Source organism: Anopheles coluzzii, chromosome 2 (assembly GCF_943734685.1).
Source record: "Anopheles coluzzii chromosome 2, AcolN3, whole genome shotgun sequence".
Taxonomy (NCBI): Eukaryota; Metazoa; Arthropoda; class Insecta; order Diptera; family Culicidae; genus Anopheles; species Anopheles coluzzii.
In genome coordinates, this window is record NC_064670.1 from 49,969,683 (window position 1) to 49,987,020 (window position 17,338).

The following is a 17,338-nucleotide window of genomic DNA, read 5'->3' on the forward strand; positions in this document are numbered from 1 at the left end:
AACTGCATTTCATTATTTCTTACATTGAGTCGTATGAGTAGATTCGATATTGAATCACTTGTTATTTAATGGACGTCCCGGGCATAACTTTAATAAAGCTGAATGTTATATCATGAAACTTAGCAACCCGTCCTGAACCACAATTAGAAATTTATTTAAGTACATTGCAATACACTGATTCTTAAACTTGACAAACTTTGTTTTCCAAATTTATGCTTTGAATGATGTCTTCAAAAGAAAAAATGAAAAAAAGCGTACAGTTTGTACATTTATTCAATTCGCACACCAAATCTGGAAGCGATATTTCGATTTTGTAATTGCAACAAATGTAGATGAAGAACAATATTTTTTGAAACTTTAACCACCACGTATGATAACACACTCACTGGAAAAATGTTGAAGAAAAAAATCGTCAGGTAGTAATTATGCCATTGCTGCAACACGTCCGTGAAAACAAACGACGCGCAGAATGCCGAATGACCATTTCGAGCTCGTTTATTTCGACTTTCCCCTTTCATTTCCATTCAAAACGGCACTAATAGGCAACACGTAAGGACCTTTTTTAACCAACCGTATCCAATGAACCGTAAAGCCACCGATCGACGGTTGACCGATTCAAATCGGAGAACAAAAGCCATTAAAGTCCGCTCCGTGTGCATCGGACGGAACTGGGACGGAAATGGGACGCAAATAGAAGCATTCCCAAACGGCTGCTGTGGAGCAGCCCGAGCAGGCACGGATTGGACGTACTGGAGTAGGTTCGGTATTTGGTTGTTTCATTAGTACAAATTTCGCCCGGTCGCCGGACGATTTCGGTTCGCTTGTTTCGGGGCGTGAAACAACGATAAAATTAAACCGTTTTCCTGCAGCGCTTTTAGCTTTCCTGCTGCGAAGTTAACCGACGAGTATCGCAACGGCAGTGTGCAACCCACCCGTATCCGTTCCACTTAGCAATAATATAGGAGCGTTTAATCCTTACGGTTGCGGGCGTCCACAATGCAACAATGCGTCTGATGAAGCGCAGCCAAAGTGCATCCACCATGTACAGCCGGAGCGTAGGTGAATGCAATTATGCAGCTCGATAGATTTGCCGTCCAGAATGAATGTCAGAATGGGTTCTATTGGTTAGGCTTTTAATCGGAAATATGTGTACAGCGTACAGGCCATAGAAAGCCACAGTTTGCTAATGTGGAGAGATGAGGCGAAATGAAGTATGGTGCACCATGGTATACATTTCAATCGATTTTTTCTTCTTTTCAAATATTTATCAATTGTCTATCTGCTGTAATTAAATTGATGTTAGAAAACAATTGCATTGTGATTCAGATTTGTGGAGCAACGGAACACTGGAACATCCTTACATCCTTAAAAAATGAATCTCATTCGATTCGTAATGAAAAGGTTCCAATAATAGTGGTTATTTATGAAATGTAGGACTTCTGTTGCTTAACATAATTAATTCTGCGGTCACAATGCTTTACAAGCCGGCCGGTTACTGAGGTATGCTTTTTTGTATGGTTGCCTTCAATCCCCGCCCACCATAAACGCTTCGTTGGACCAGTATTGGCTTTAATGGTACGGTGAGGCCATTATTGCGATGTGGATTTAATAAAATGCCCGCTTGAGCTATGATGGTAGTGAAACGAAGTGCTACAAACCCGCACCATGCGACCCGATGAATGTCATACAAGATAACGATGCACACAACACATATCCCGCAAATAGCGAGCCAGCGAGAGGCAAATAAATGAATGGAGAGTGAGCGGACAGAGAAAAAAAACCCATACATGGTCGGAACATATCCGCAAAACCACTAACGATTGGTAACCGCACCGGCCATAGCCCTAGTGACAGGCTCACTTTTCGACGCATCACCCCAGTCCGGCAGCGCCGCTTCCATACCTATGCCGGGAACGCAGAACCACCAGTGCACGCACACACACACTTTGGCGCCGAAGGATTTATGTTATCAATAGTGTTTTACCAATTTTCGCTGCGACGCTTCGATCCATAAGTGAATGGGCTGTTTGGCTTCCACCAAAACGGCAGCATAAATTACGGCTACAATATGGTGGAAACAGTAAACGGGGCGCGATGAGTGGGATGCATTGTGAATCCCGTTCGCGCCAAATGGCACCAAAAAAAGGAAAGGGAGATGATCGTGGCCAAAGGTCCAACCAACGGCAAATCTGCCGCACGCGCACTGGTCATTCTGGGTGCGCTATCGATAAATTTTCCTGCGGCTATGATTTATTCAATTTTTCCCATTCATCCACATCGACAGTATCGTGGCATAGAGGAACCATTCTGTGAGGTGTATGTGTGTGTGTGTGTGTGTGTGTAAACTGTAGCTATGTAAAGTTTTGTGTCGACATTTAACCATTTGTTACGCACTGCCTGTAGCGTAGCGTTCCGGCATAAGAGCATACAGTAAAGCTGACAGGCTGCACGCCACAACCCATCCGCCCTGACACGGCATACGTGTGGGTGAAAGTGTTGATGGTAAGTGGTTTTTACCGATGCTTTAATTTCCACCCATCTGCTCGAAAGCTGCTCCAAACGCCCGATTGCTCATTAGGCGTGAAATCACGTAATGTTGTGAAGCTGTCCCTGAATTGCTCTTCCTTGCCGCACGTGACATGACGTTACCTGTCGGTGGGAGGGTTGGTTGATCGATCGCAGTTCGGAAAATCGTCACTGATATCCTGTATAATTGCAAATGGCTGAGATCTATGTTTGCTCATTCACTCACAGCACACACACTCACACTGCCTATACGTATCGTGTAATTTGTGGAAAGCATTTTCAGATGAATCGGTCAATCATAATTAAAACGGACTGAAATTGAAACCGTGCGTCGGTTCCGCTACGCCCCAAGGGCTACAGCAAGGTGCAGCTTTGCTCATATTTCAACACGTTTTCCATGTTCGTTATTTATATGTGTGTGTGTGGGTGTTTTTTTTTTAACTTTTGGCATGTCTTATCTGTTAGCACAATGGAACGAATATGTGAGCGGATTCGAAAAAGAACGTTAAAAATTAAATTATTAGCCAGTGATTCCAAAATTCGCATTATTTAAATTTCCTTTTCCATGGAAATACAGTTGGTATTTTTACTTCCAACAATTTCATAACCAAAAAAAAAACCTATTAAAAATTATTCCATCCTGAAAGCAGTTTACCCTGTACAATCACCAAATGGCAAATAAATAAACAAAACAACAACGAACGATGTTACCCGACGAGATTATTTTATTGCTCGTTAGGTTGTTTTGTACACCTCTGTGTGAGTGTTTAATCTTTATTGCATCGTAGGCGTTATTTTCCACTGTTTTCAGCGCACAACATTCCCGTAGTACCGTGTAGTTTTTGTTCTAATCCCCCAGCTTCACACTAGCATACATCACCTTACACGGCGCTTAAACGCACCTGTTCTAACCCACCCCTGTCCTGAGCAGCACAACAGCACAGCAACTTTCCTCCCCCTCGAATGTCCCTACAGCTCATAGGGATCGCACAAAACATGAGACACACGCGAGACATGAGAGTTTGTTCGTCTTATTGCTCGATGACACGCCGACATTGGAGCGAAGCAGGTAAGTGAAGGCGCCATCAGCCGCGGGAACGTCTATTCGTTCTTGCACTGCTGTACACCCGACTACGACACGACACAAAATTCAGCATCCCTGCGAGAACACAGCTAGAGAGGGAGAGCGATAAATGTTGATGGTAGCAATTTCACGTCACACCCCAGGAACAAACAGCGCCCTTCGTCGCTTCACTGGACGGACGGGTGAAATGTCCCGGCGTTTGGAATGTTCCCGCTGCTACTGTTTTGTCCCATCTACACACACATAAAAACAACGCGAAAGACACATTCGATTAACGGTTGACAGTTTGTCCCGGAGACGTGGGGTGATGACAAGAAATCACACTCCCCAAACTGTTCGCGATCGTACTGCTGTTGCTGAACTGCAGCTTACACGCGATACGCGATACACGAATTTGTCAGCGCCAAACGATCGGCGTGGTGCATGTTTTGTTGAAAGTTATTTTCGCCCCAAATGCAATTGCCTTTTTGTATGTGTGCTAGTGTGTGTATGTTTTTTTTAGAGTCGAGAGCTAGGAGAGTTTGACTCATCTTTGAGTCATCTGTAGAGCACCAGTTGTCATCGCATCTCTTACATGTCGGCAGTATTGATTAATTTTCAAAACGACTCTTGGGACATGATATCTTCCTAGTTGACGAATAAAACATCTTTTGCTTATAAGTTTTTTTTTATTTGTTACGATAATTTATTGTTCTGGTACCACATAGACTATGATTCTTGTAACTTAATGCTATTTGTTAAAACTAATCTTCCCAAGAGGGCAAGAAACAAGAACGAGATAAAGGTATAGAATAATCAAATAAAAATTCTACAGGAAAACTGGTAAATTCCTCAGGTAAATGGATATATCGCTTTAACTAATATTTATATAAATGTAATACAAAATAGGACGAAAATTAGGGACAAAATTGACGAAAATGAACATAACCAAACAATACAACAAACGGCTTAACAGACAAGTTAACATTAAACAACACCTTGGACGATTGTCGCCCACGTTCACCACTCTTTTCCCCAGCACCAAATAAATGTAGTTAAAACATGCGTATAAATCCTTTAGCACACCTCCTCCTCTCCTACCATCTTCCCTAACCGTCGGAATCGCTCCATTCCACCACCGACCGTCCGGATGACAAGCGATTAAATTAATCTTTCTCCTCCTTCCCAAGCTTTATTTATGGTTATTAGTGTTTACCTTAATGTGGAGGTACTAAAAGCCTTTTAGTATATATATATATACGACATACGCATCTGGTGTGGTTTTTCGGTAGCACAGCTTCTTTGTTCTACCTGCTATGTAGTGCTGTTTGCTTTTGTTTGTCGCGAATGTGGTGACAGGTCGCCAAGATGATCGAGTGCTTGGGTGTAGGTTGCTTTTAACGTTCGCCACAGTAGCGTAGGTAGCTTGGTGGTAGTTTGGCTTTAAATTTCTGTAGCTCGTGTGTGATTCTGTGCGTTCGTGTGGTTTTACATTTACTTTTTAGCCGGCACCGACGGTAGCGTTTAGTTTGAACGATTTATAATGAGCGCTCCAAAACGATACGTGCAACAAGTCATTCCGTGTCATTCACCTGTAGTAATGGTCTCTTTGTTTTCGTCCACTTTTTCTACCCACTTGCCGCGTAAAGGGACCCGGCAAGGATGACGATTACGACGAAGCGACACTGGCACAGTTCCGTGGCCCTGTAGGTCCACCGGGACCGCCCGGACCACCTGGTCGCGATGGAACACCCGGCACCAAGGGTGAAGCAGGTGAAGTGGGAGCTCCGGGATCGCTTGGACCGCGCGGTCTGGATGGAATGCCGGGAGAACCAGGTATTGAGGGTCCTCCCGGATTGCCGGGATATCAGGGCCCTCCGGGCGAGAAGGGCGATCCAGGCGATATCGGACCTCCAGGACTTATGGGGCCGCCTGGTTTGCCGGGTCCGCCGGGCTACCCAGGAGTAAAAGGCGACAAAGGAGATCGAGGAGATTCCGTAAGTATTACCGTGTGGAACCACTCTGACCCGCTCATGCTAGGTGGCTGTTATCGAGCGTTGACCTTTTTCCCAGAAGTTCCGGAAAATGCGACGGCGACAAGATCACGAAGGCATGGCCGACGAACCGTATCGGGATGTTGTGTATGGACCGCCGGGACCACCGGGACCACCGGGTCCACTCGGACATCCGGGACCACCGGGACCGCGAGGCTACGATGGCAAGAAGGGTGACCGAGGCGAAAAAGGACAGAAGGGCGAATATGGACCTATGGGATTACCGGTAGGAGTAAATGGACGCGCATAGTTCAAAATTAGCTCACATGTTGAGATGTGCATTTGTTTTGTGTTCTTACCCCACACAGGGTCCAATGGGAATGCGTGGAGATTCCGGTCCAGTGGGCCCTGTGGGCAAACCAGGACATCCGGTAAGTTTCAGTGAAGATCGAGGAACTCCAGATTCCAATAGCTGCTAAAAGATAACACAACAATTTGTTATTTTTTGTAAATGCTTTCTATAAAAGACACCTGTGTGTACTAGTAAAAACTAACAAATGTTTCTTATCTTCCCTTTTTCTGCATCTCCCTTCCCTTCACCACACTTTCTTTATCATTCTCCCAATTGTGATTCTAACACCAATGTCCATATGTCACCAATCCACGCGATCCTCACATTCCTCCTTTTCATCATCTGTGTATCTCTCTCTGTTTATCTCTTCCTGCAGGTCTGGGAGTATTAATAAGGCTTTCTAATACGCTGACTTACCATAAAACGGAATCGGTTTGAACTCGTTACATTTGAACGCTTGGTTTGAACGCAACTTTGTTATAGTGTTAAAATACTAATGTCCTCAGCCAGTGGTGGTGGTTTAAACATGAACGAACGTACGAATGGCTTCTACAAACACACGCACACACACGAACACACATGCCGACAAACAAGTGTGAAAAGGATCAGAATGGCGGCAGCTATATTTGTTCAAGCATTCTTGATTTAACTTAAGCTTAATTCCTCTTTAACTTAATTCTAGATCAAAGTTGGCGATAAAGAGAGAAAATCCATCTATTGAAGGATTATATTCCTTTTCCTTTAACTCATTCAATGGTTTCATTCACTCCAATCGATTGATGCAATTAGTGCAAAGATAATACGTTCAACAACAAATAAAAACGACACACCACAAAAAACAGCCATCTTAAGGTGACCGAAATCTAAAAACGAAGCTAATTTCAGCAAGCAAAACATTCATTGCTGTATTTTTTATAGATGTTTACATAAAAGCATTAGCATCGTTTAAGGCACTTCCATTGGGAGCTATCAATGATCCTTCGAACGGGAATTGATGCTTCCCAGCAGTGAAACGTGAATGCATTAAGACTTCCCAGCCTAATAATCCATCCAACCCTTACGTACATAAGATGGATAATGTTGTTGATACTGAAAAATTGGAGTTTAAATTCTAAGTTACATCGTCTGCTCAACTATCCTGTCTATTGTTGTGGTGTGTGCATAAGCTTCTTACCTTACGGTTTAGCATTTACTTTACCTTAAAGATCGTTCTCATGTTCCTCTCATTCGTTCTATCCGTGTGTATTGCTTGTGTCAGTTAAAAGTGTCAAATATTGCCTTTCAAACATCTACACGTTCACAATGATAGGATTGCAACGATGAAGCAGCGCAGATAAGTCTTAATCTCTTCGATTCCGATCCAACACTTTCCCCCTTTTTGCGCTCATCGTGCATAGACGTTGGAACACACACAAACATACACACGTACACAAACCAGAACTTAAACCATACATATCTCCCATTGAAGTTAAGCGGACTGGAAGCGAAAGATGAAAAAAATCATACAAAAGGAAAACCTTAACACTATGCGATACATGCAACATAGCTAACTAGTCTGTCGTTTATACTCTCTCACACTGACATACACCTACACACACCTAACCTTTTACTAATGTTCTAAAAATCTAAGCGAACTGCAACTGAACTACACTAGCAATGGCATGGCAATGAGCTCCATCCCATTCTCCGTCTCAAGAAAGCCCTCCCTCTTTACTCCCCAATTTCGTGCGCACCAAGATACTCCATCCATCTTTGAAACGAACGTGTTAGGCACACTGCTCTGCCCATAATAAGTGTTCATCCACTCTTTGACTGGGAACGCTACAATGCAGACGTTGTTGAATATAGCATTTACAAAAGACGTACCGAATGTAGATCTTCGATACAAACGAGCGAGTCACGTGCGTTGTGTGTTTTTATGTTTATACTCATCAATAAGATGAACTATTGCGCGTGGAGAGTTGTTCGAGATAGAGTCATGAGCATGCGGTCAAGTGTGTGAGAAAATAAAATGGTAGAAATTCATTAGATAGGATCAAATTGTAGTACCGACTCCAGTGAGCGACTTCAACACGGGCAAGACCTGTCTAGCTCGGCCAAAACTCATCCAGCACAATCAAGCTCATCATGTCAAATCGGCGCGGCTTTCCCCAAACGACGTCAACGTAAACGGAACGTCATCGTATCTGTTCTTACCTTCTACTCTCATTTGTTGCTGTTGCTCGCAATACGTCAATCAATTTGCGAAACGCAAGCTCCTAACAAAGTGACATCTTTTCCCCATTTTTAAAGCTCTACGACGAGAGCTGTCAAAAATCCTCCGGCATAGCAGAGCAGATCGAGTAGAATGGCTGGGTCATGCTACGCTTTAACCTTTTTGCCTAAGGTTGATGTACCGTTCGTTTTTACTTCCCACTCGCTTGCACACTCTGACATGCGGAAAAGGGAGGGTGACGTTGTTACAGCAGTCATCAATGAACCGACACACGATTTCGTTATCGATTGGCGTTTGATTTTCATCTGCCGGTGGAGTCTCGTGAGATCATTTGCTACACCTGCGACACGGTTCGGTGATAGTGTCCGTATCCGAGCTGCTCCTTCGAAGTGATTTCCCCAGTCGAAACGGCACACATGTGGTGGATGTGTTATTATCACTGTCTCTCCCTGCCATCTTTGGATGTTGGAATGGGTTTCAATACGAATCGGTTCGAGTCGGGTACTAACCATCCTTCAAATCACTTTCGCTAGGGATGTGCTGGGATTCGTACCAAGTGATGATGCTTATTTTCTTGGTTTTCTTTCCGCATTTTTGTGGAACATGAAAAAATACAGCAAATATCCAAGATTTCAACCTATTGGACCTTGGTGGCTCCATCGCTCCGCAGCAAGGCTAGCTGATTAAACTTTAAAGAGCGTCCTCAACGTCCTGTAGCTACTGCTGCCTGCTGCTGATAGGGTACAACCGGAAGAAGCTGCCTTTCCAGAAGAAACGATGCAGTCAGCTAAAGTTTCTTATTGGAAAATCGGTCCCACATACATAATGTGATTTTGTATGTGTGTATGTGTGCGGTCCTTAACGACAAACAAAAACGGTACACCAGAAGCGGCCATCCTGTTTGCGCTCAGGACCGCCATCGACTGCCAAAGCTTTCCTCATCTTGAGCCAGATTTCATTGAATTTTCCACCAACTGCACCATCTTACCTCGCCGGTTCTGCTTGCCCTTCGATTTGCCCTTTACTACAGACCATGATTTCGGATTTTAGACCGATCGGATCGGATCGGTAGCCAGCGAACTGGATGCGATGTTCAACTTCGCCGAACTGCCCTACATCCGGGAAAGCACGGAGAAACAACGAGCACGCGGAGCGCACTGCACCGTAAAAGGAAGCTCTTTCGGAAGCGGAAGCATCTTGTTGAAAACTAATAAATATTTGAAGCAACGTTTTGCTCAGGTTTCGGTGTCCGCTCCGAACGTGGAGCGGTATGTTTGAAGTTTTCGTCGGCGAGGCACGGGAACGATGGAGCGATGCTTTAATATTTAACAACTGCAGCTCAGCGCTTCGTTCGTAGCGGAATTCGGTCACTGGCTGGCTGGACCGGCGGACAGCGAGCTAATCAATATAGATGTGTGTTTGAGCTTAGCGATATGATGTGGAAAATGTCTAATGACACACGATGTGCAGAAGAAGCGCGAAGCGCACGAGTAATGTATAAAAAAGCAATGCATTTTCACTTTTTATTCGTTTTTTATTCGCCTCTCCTGTACAAATTCTACGTCAACGACATTTCTTCCAGATGTACAATATATGGCAAAAACATACGTTTTTCTCATGCTACCATTGGTTCACGATATTTTGGTGTGATAGTAATATCGCCGTGACCAGAGTTTTCCAAACAAGCATTTCTTCGATAAAAAATCCACCCCGGGAACGGATCACATCTTGTAAATGGAGCATGGCGCATGGAGCTACTTTTTATACAGTTTTCCCTCATCAAAACCCGCTCCTCAGCCAATTTATCGGTTTCGATACTTTTGCAGGATCAGGAGGGCAAATATCAAAAATTGGAACGCAGGTCCAGTGGCAGGGCGTGTGATGCAACCCCTCAAACTCAATCATCCTCCCCTACGTCCCCCGTTCTGTACGTTTCGGTTGAAAAGTTGGCAAACATATGTTGGCAATAATTGGCTTCCCGATCCCGGTCAGTCGTAAATAATTGGCTTCCCCGGGAAAGGGAACACCCATTCCCATTCTAAGCCCGATCACATGGCGTAATGGCGGGTCGGGCGCTTGTTGTGCCTGCCAACGAGCCTACCAGCCCGGATTGTACGCCATCTTTATGGCATCCATAGCCGGGGCGCGAGATTATGCTGGAGAGTTTTTCGAATTTGGCAATGCGCGAACAAACGCAATAGAAAGGATAAACATAGAAAAAAACAGCACACACAAAAAGTAAACAACATGAAATAGTGGAAAACCATGGCCTGGAAAACCAATTGACTCCGGACAGCTTTTGACCGTTGCAACAAACTCACAAACCCATTGAGTACCGATGGGTCAGTGTGAAGACAACCGTACGTCATTGTGGAATTGTATAAAATAGTAATTAAGCTACGAGATGGAAGGTATGGTGCAGCGGAGCTTTAGGTTTTGTGTGCTGACGGCTGATAACACCGATCGATGCAATGCAAAAGTACACAACATTGTTCCGAGCTGCTTCCAGCTGCACACTACCTACATTCCCTACATTTACCGCACAGTGAGGTAAATGTGTATTGTAAAACAACATCCCCAAACTCCGCCCGAAAACACGCAGTTGTTTTGACACAAATAGATAAAAATGAAGAGAAATAAAATAACGGACAGAGAGGAAAAAGTCAGAATAACCGAAAGAACAAATGGAAATAATTTTTATAGTATACAAATCGATGTACATAGCCTTGAATAGTAAGGTAACTCACAAGTAGTAACGACAATGCAATAATTGGGAGTTATTACATGCAAATGAAGTAAGGATAAATGTGTAACCGTGTGTAGAACAGAAAAGTGAGGGAATAAAACACATACACCACACACACACACGTATAACAAGTCCAAACCGATGCCAAACAGAGTTGAAAAGATGGAAGAGAAAACAACATAAAAGAACGATGGAGCAAAATATGTGGAGAAAATGATTATACATTAAGCGAATTAACAAAACAATAAATAAACAGTGAATAACAGACATGGCGAACGAGAAGCTCTAACATCCGGCCGTTGCATGATGAAAATGGGGTTGTGTGTTTTTTTTTTATTGTTGTGTGTGTCTGAAGGGAATAATTATGCTACATCGAAAGCATGCTTGTGATGAACCAATTATTTCTATTACACATAATAATGTGGAATTGTATTGGATGATATGATTGGAATGCAAATTATGTGCATTTGATTCTGCATTACATGAACAAAAGCTTTAAACTTTTACCCTACAATTAAATGCTTAATCAGACACCTCAAGCGGCACACTCTATCCTATACCCTTTCTCTATAATTCATCGTCCTTCCATTCAACAAAACATTACAACATTCGCTCTCATCGCCGCATTTTGCAACTGGAAACCACTTCCGGCAGAATATAAATATTTAAACAATATGGGAAGCGCATCTGCACCCCGCACGCACCCCTTTGTTCTAAGCGACATTGTGTGCGCCTAGAAAGCAGGTGCAAGCGTACCGTTCGTTCTCAAACACTCTCAGTCGCCGAAGTAGATCAACACCAGAAAAACCTCCAAGCGTAACGAACCGTTTGCTATACCCATACCAGTGTCGTCCTTCTCTGTCATGGAAATCGTAGTCTATCGTCTCATAAACGATTCCTTCCACTGCTTGTGGTTTCCTTCAGTGCTTTACTCTTGCAACAATCGGCACCCTCTCACACACCAGCAATCACTTGTAAGAGATCAATTGAAAATCAAATTAAATTTACCTTCTCATCCCTTTTGTGCAGCACCCTGTTTCCTATGTCATCTTGAAACAAGCTGTGGTTCGTCTCTCTGTTTTCTCTTTTACCTTTCCCCATAGCATAGGCTAAAGTGTTCCTGCTTAATGTGGTTGCCTTGTGTACACTCACTTAAAAGGGCACCTGACTACGGAACGGAACGCAACATTGCAATCAAACGTAGTTGTTATATCGTGCCAACGATTCTTACTGTGCGACATTTACATCAGAATTGATGTCTAAACGAAAGGATTTTCATCATGTCGATTTTATGGAAAGGAGCCATTTTCTGTGAATACCTTTCAATGAAATATGCAACCAATATGTATGTCGAAGTTTTCGTTACCTAATCAATGTATTGTGCAATGTTGTCCACAAATAAGCAAATGCTACATTCTAATCAATCATGGCCGGAGTATGTGTGACGTTTCGACAGATTGGAATTGAATTTCAGCTCACTTTTTTGAGAAATTTCGTCTATCGGACGGCGGTAGAGCTTTGCTGCTTCTAAGTGCAGCCTGCTCCTTTTTGCCAAATGACGCATAAAATCCGATTCTTCTGAGAAGCTCGCATTAGCCTACCTTTTTTCTCCAAGCCGTATAACATCTCCCACTCGTAAACCATTCCATACATTCGCTTCATGCGGCTTCCAGGAAGTGCATGAACCCGGTCAAAATAGGTACAAAATTTCCATCTCATGATCTTTTATTGAATCTATTCGAAAAACTCATCACAAAAAAGTAACCCACCCACCGAACCACACAACCCATCGAGCGGTGTACCGAAATTGGCTTTAAATACGTTTAAAGATCAGCTTCCCTACGATCGCAAAATTGCCCGACCGCACTAGCATTATGCCTAACGCTCAATCGTCCTTTTAAACGGTGGAAAATAATACAATTGTGTACATACTGTAGAGTGTAATGGAAAACGCAACCACTCGTTCACGTACAGCATCGTTCCACATCTCCCTTTTCCTGCTTTCACTATCTCCCTCTTCATTGTCAGGACACACTCCAAGGGGAACAGAAACGATTTCCACCCGATTGGTACCACTCCAGAGTACGTGGTGTCTGGTGCGGTGCCCGGAAAAGCGCGTTTAATTAGAATCGCACGCGAACGGACCTGTAGCATCCGTACAGACACACTCACCCCCGTACACACAGAGAGGCCCGATCCTAGCGCCGGTCATAGGGCTTTCCACTATGCATTTCGGAAACACACAGACAACTATGGAACTTCATTCCACTAATTTCCCTCTCGCCCGCATCGTATCGCTCCATCCCAAAAGTTCGCTTTTTGCTAACTCATTTAATTGAAATTATATAATTAATGAAATGAAATGGAATTTTAAAGCACACGGCCACCGCCACCGCTCCTTCAAGCACCCTGCAGCGTGCTACAAAAACTGTTGCCAAATGCTAAAACTGGCTTCTCCCACAACATCATGCCGCTGTCCTCCCGGATGCCACCACCCTACAAACGGTGCGCTTCCGCTCGAGAGAGCATCGTTCGATTTTAGGCTTTCGGAATTGGTCCCGGGGTGGTTTGCGTCGCGTTCGCGTGCTTGGCGGATAAATACATTCTTTCCATCGGCTTGCCCCGGCCTTCCTGTAATAGTAAAGTTGGCGTTCGGAAAATCGGTTGCCGCTTGGGTTGAAGCTTTTTGTTTAATCAACCGAACGAAAGGCAAAGTCCAGTCCGAATAGCCTCTCCGTTTTGCCGGAATAGCCTTTTGCAGGGTGTGAATCTGTCTCGAGTTTACCTTCCTCTGGCGGAGAGGGGACAAAAAATCGCCAGCGGAAATGCGGTGTAATTAAAAGCGTAAACTTTTCTTCGTTCACTTTTGCACCCATCTCACCCTCCCCAGAGAACTTGAGTCTGCCTTTCGTTCCTGGTTCATGTTGATTGAATGAATCTTTAGCTATTGGTTCGATTTTTCTCATCACTCATCCATACAAGTTCCTCCCGGCCATAGTGTGGTGTGCAATGGATTGGAAGTTTGCTGCATGAAGTATTGCAAGAATGAGAAAAGTTTATTTTTTATTGAAGCCGTGTGTATGTTTTCACCTAAGAGAGAAAGAAACGAATCCATCCTTCATCCATCCAACTTCTTCGCTAAGCATTTCGTTCAATATTTACTGTCATCTCATCACATACACATTTAGACAGGACGTATTGTACTTTCTCGACACACTTATGACACTGGTGGCGGTTTACCAGAACACGTACTACCATTCAGACAAAACGCATCGCGACAGGACACTGACAAAAGCACTGAAATGTGCTGAAAGCTTCCGCAATGGTTGCAGGAGTGTAGTGGAATAGTGTGTGATAAGCAAGCTCACTAACTTACCGGTCATATTGACAGCTGCAAAACTCGTTTATTAGCCCTTCGATCTGTTTGTGAATCTTTTATTTTCTTCCATGTTCCACCCTCACAACATCTAGGGACCGCCGGGACTGGACGGGATGAAGGGCGCACAGGGCGAAACCGGCAACAAGGGCGAACGGGGCGATCCAGGACTGCCCGTAAATATGCTTCACTGTCTCAATGACGTTTGCGAACGGATGGGAGCATCGTCCACCGGATCCGATCATTACACGTTGCCATAAACTCCTTCCTTGCCGCCATACAGCAGCATCTTGCATCTTTCTTTCCTACTCATGGTTGTCTGTTTCGGCCTGTTTTCTTTCCCACCTTTGCCGAGGTGAAAAGTGCACTGTGGGGCCTCGCAAACATAATCTTTCCGCATGCTGGGTACATCTGCAAGGAACTGCTCGCAGAAGTAATTTAAATTAAATAAATCCCCTTCCGCTCACATTCGCCGCCATTTGTATCATCGTCGTTGTGCCATTGGGAAGATTAATTATACATTCAACATGTACATGTGCCACACACATTCAAACAGCAGTGTTTGTCTAGTAATGCGCGAAAGTCTCCGATGTTTGGGAGAATTATTCAGTTGAGTTTCACACGCTAGGGCGCCTCCTTCGAACCCCGTGCATGTAACTAACTTAAATCAGAGGCCTCTTGCCCGAAGCATTGAAACCACCTGCCAGAGCCATCTTTACAATCTTTTCTCTGCCCTTGTGTACTCGTTCCCTCCCTACGCACAAGGGATTATACACTCATTATAAAAGTTTTGTAAATAAACACACATACAACAAGTGAAATAAAAAAGAGCAGTAACAAGGACATGTAGTACACACGTCTCATCTCATCACAGCAGCATCAAGAGTACATCGAATGTGCCCCCGTATCGTATTCTGTTTGGTATGTCTGGTTGTCTGTCTTGTGAAAGAAGGAATGAAAACGTTTAGCATTCTTTACGATTTTCCTCCATCCACGCTCAATGAATGCTCATCAAAATCCCTCACCAGGACATCGGCTCTACTGTTTCATACTTTACTCAAGCATTTGATTCGATCGTCTAGCAAAGAATGAAAAGCAAGCGAAGCTTTCAAGCAACTGATTCCTTTCCTACAATCATCATAACTGGTTAATGGAATGAAACGAAACAACTTCATCTGAGTTATGCGGGCGTAGATTTCCACACTAAAGCACGTCCTTTCCACATCGGCGAACACATCTCCAACGCAAACGGCAAAGCCAAAATGGCGATACCACTCCGACGCGTTCTTTCACATTCACACATACAGGGAACGGATGGCATCCCGGGCCAGGAGGGACCGCGAGGTGAGAAGGGTGGTAAGGGTGATCCGGGCCCGATCGGCAAGCGGGGACGGAAGGGCGATCGTGGTGACAAGGGTGACCAGGGCGTGCCCGGACTGGACGCACCGTGCCCGCTGGGGATGGATGGACTACCCCTGCCCGGATGTGGTTGGCGTGCGCCGAAAGTGGTAAGTAGTGTGCGAAATTTGGGGCACCACGCACGCAAATGAGTTTTGACCTTTTTGCCCAGTGCGGGAAAACAATGTCAATCTGCTTCTTGCTCTTTTTTTGTTTTCAACCAAATCCCCGTCCACAGTATCAGGAACCGATCGTGCCGTCACCACCCCACAAGGACTATCTGCCCGATGTGACCGGAACCGAGAACGAAAGTGAATACGTCGAGGAGGAGGACGACGGGGCGCCCGAAACCGAGGACTACGAAGAGGAGTACGTGGAGAACGAAAATGGAAACTGATTCCAACCCCCGTTGGCGGTTCAGGGCGGTACAGGGAGACGTTTGGTCGTAGACTTGGGTGCAACGGGAAATGTTAAATTTTACCAACAAACAATTAACATTCCACTGGCTGGTGTCCTTTTTTTTGTTGCGCGATTGCGGTCATCTTGCTGTGTGTAGTTTTTACATGACCATCCTTTCTTTTCCATATTACCGCATTTGTGAATGGGAACGAGTTTGCCCTTTTGTTTTTGTCCGCTCACGTTGTTGCTGATGTGTTTCCACTTTAATGCTATTATTTGCGTTGCGTTGATTAATTTATTTCGATTGCTGGCGTGAGCTCATTTTTTCATCTTGCTTTTGCCATTTCCGATGGGCCAATGTATGTAAATGAAACTGCCAAAACGGAAAAGGGGAAATGGAAGCCTCCCGTACCTTCGTCAACGCGCGTGCCGCCATTCGTGGAAATGCGCACGGGCGAAATGATAGATGTAAATTAATTTAAGCTACACAATCCGTATCAGATTTTTATTTTCGCAGCATAATTTATGGGAACACACACGGGAACACACATACACACACACACACATTCAGTTTACAATTTACGAGCAATGCTGTTCTTGGTGGTGTCGTTCCGTGATTGCTCGCGCCTATGATTCATTTGCGTACGTGTGCTACATTATGTGCAAAACGTGGTCCACGTGGCTGACATTCGCCAATCAGAGTGATAAGCGGAGGTAGATACAGACGCAATGAGCTCGGTATTATCGTACAAGTTTGATTAAAGTTTAAGCCGTAGTCAGTGCAACAAGCTCGTGCGCCGATTCTCTTTTGAGGCTCGGCAATTTATGATAAGAAGGCGAGGGATGAGAAAATCAGACATTATTATGATAGTGTAATGTAATTATGAGAAAAATTATGTAAAAATAAAAACAATCAGATTATACTATAACTCACCATGTTTCTCTGGATGTGTGTTTAAATGTGGCATTCGGCTATATTAATAGATTAATAATGTGAACAACAATGAGCTCGTAGCAATCATAGCTCACGTAAACCTTTTTTGTAGACAAAAAACACGTTCTTGCCAACAAAGACAAATATTCTTTGCAAATTGTTCACACTTGTTTCAATGAATCGCAATATCGACTGAAAATATAAATTTGATACCTGCCCATGCTAATTCAAAAATAAAAAAATAAAATAATTAAATACATTAGATACTATTGATGCGCCCACGACTCTGAGTGGTTTCAAAGCAACGTTACTCCGGCCCTAATTCCGATCAATCG

The 17,338-nt window shown here is 44.0% G+C and overlaps 1 protein-coding gene across 8 annotated transcripts in view; it reads left to right on the forward strand.

The window, feature by feature from the left end:
* Positions 1–16,998, forward strand: part of LOC120948133 (collagen alpha chain CG42342-like) — an 85,438-nt gene extending 68,440 nt beyond the window's left edge. For 4 of the 8 annotated variants that reach the window (XM_049607363.1, XM_049607365.1, XM_049607368.1 and 1 more), the window contains 6 exons: positions 5,239–5,586; positions 5,663–5,869; positions 5,952–6,014; positions 14,368–14,448; positions 15,580–15,780; positions 15,909–16,998. In XM_049607363.1, the coding sequence (XP_049463320.1) occupies positions 5,239–5,586; positions 5,663–5,869; positions 5,952–6,014; positions 14,368–14,448; positions 15,580–15,780; positions 15,909–16,067 (1,059 nt within the window). In that variant the 3' untranslated portion in view covers positions 16,068–16,998. Of the gene's footprint in view, positions 1–5,238; positions 5,587–5,662; positions 5,870–5,951; positions 6,015–6,311; positions 6,681–14,367; positions 14,449–15,579; positions 15,781–15,908 lie in introns of those variants that run through there. The other 4 variants (XM_049607364.1, XM_049607371.1, XM_049607369.1 and 1 more) reach the window with 3 other exon arrangements.
* The last annotated feature ends 340 nt before the right edge of the window (positions 16,999–17,338 follow it).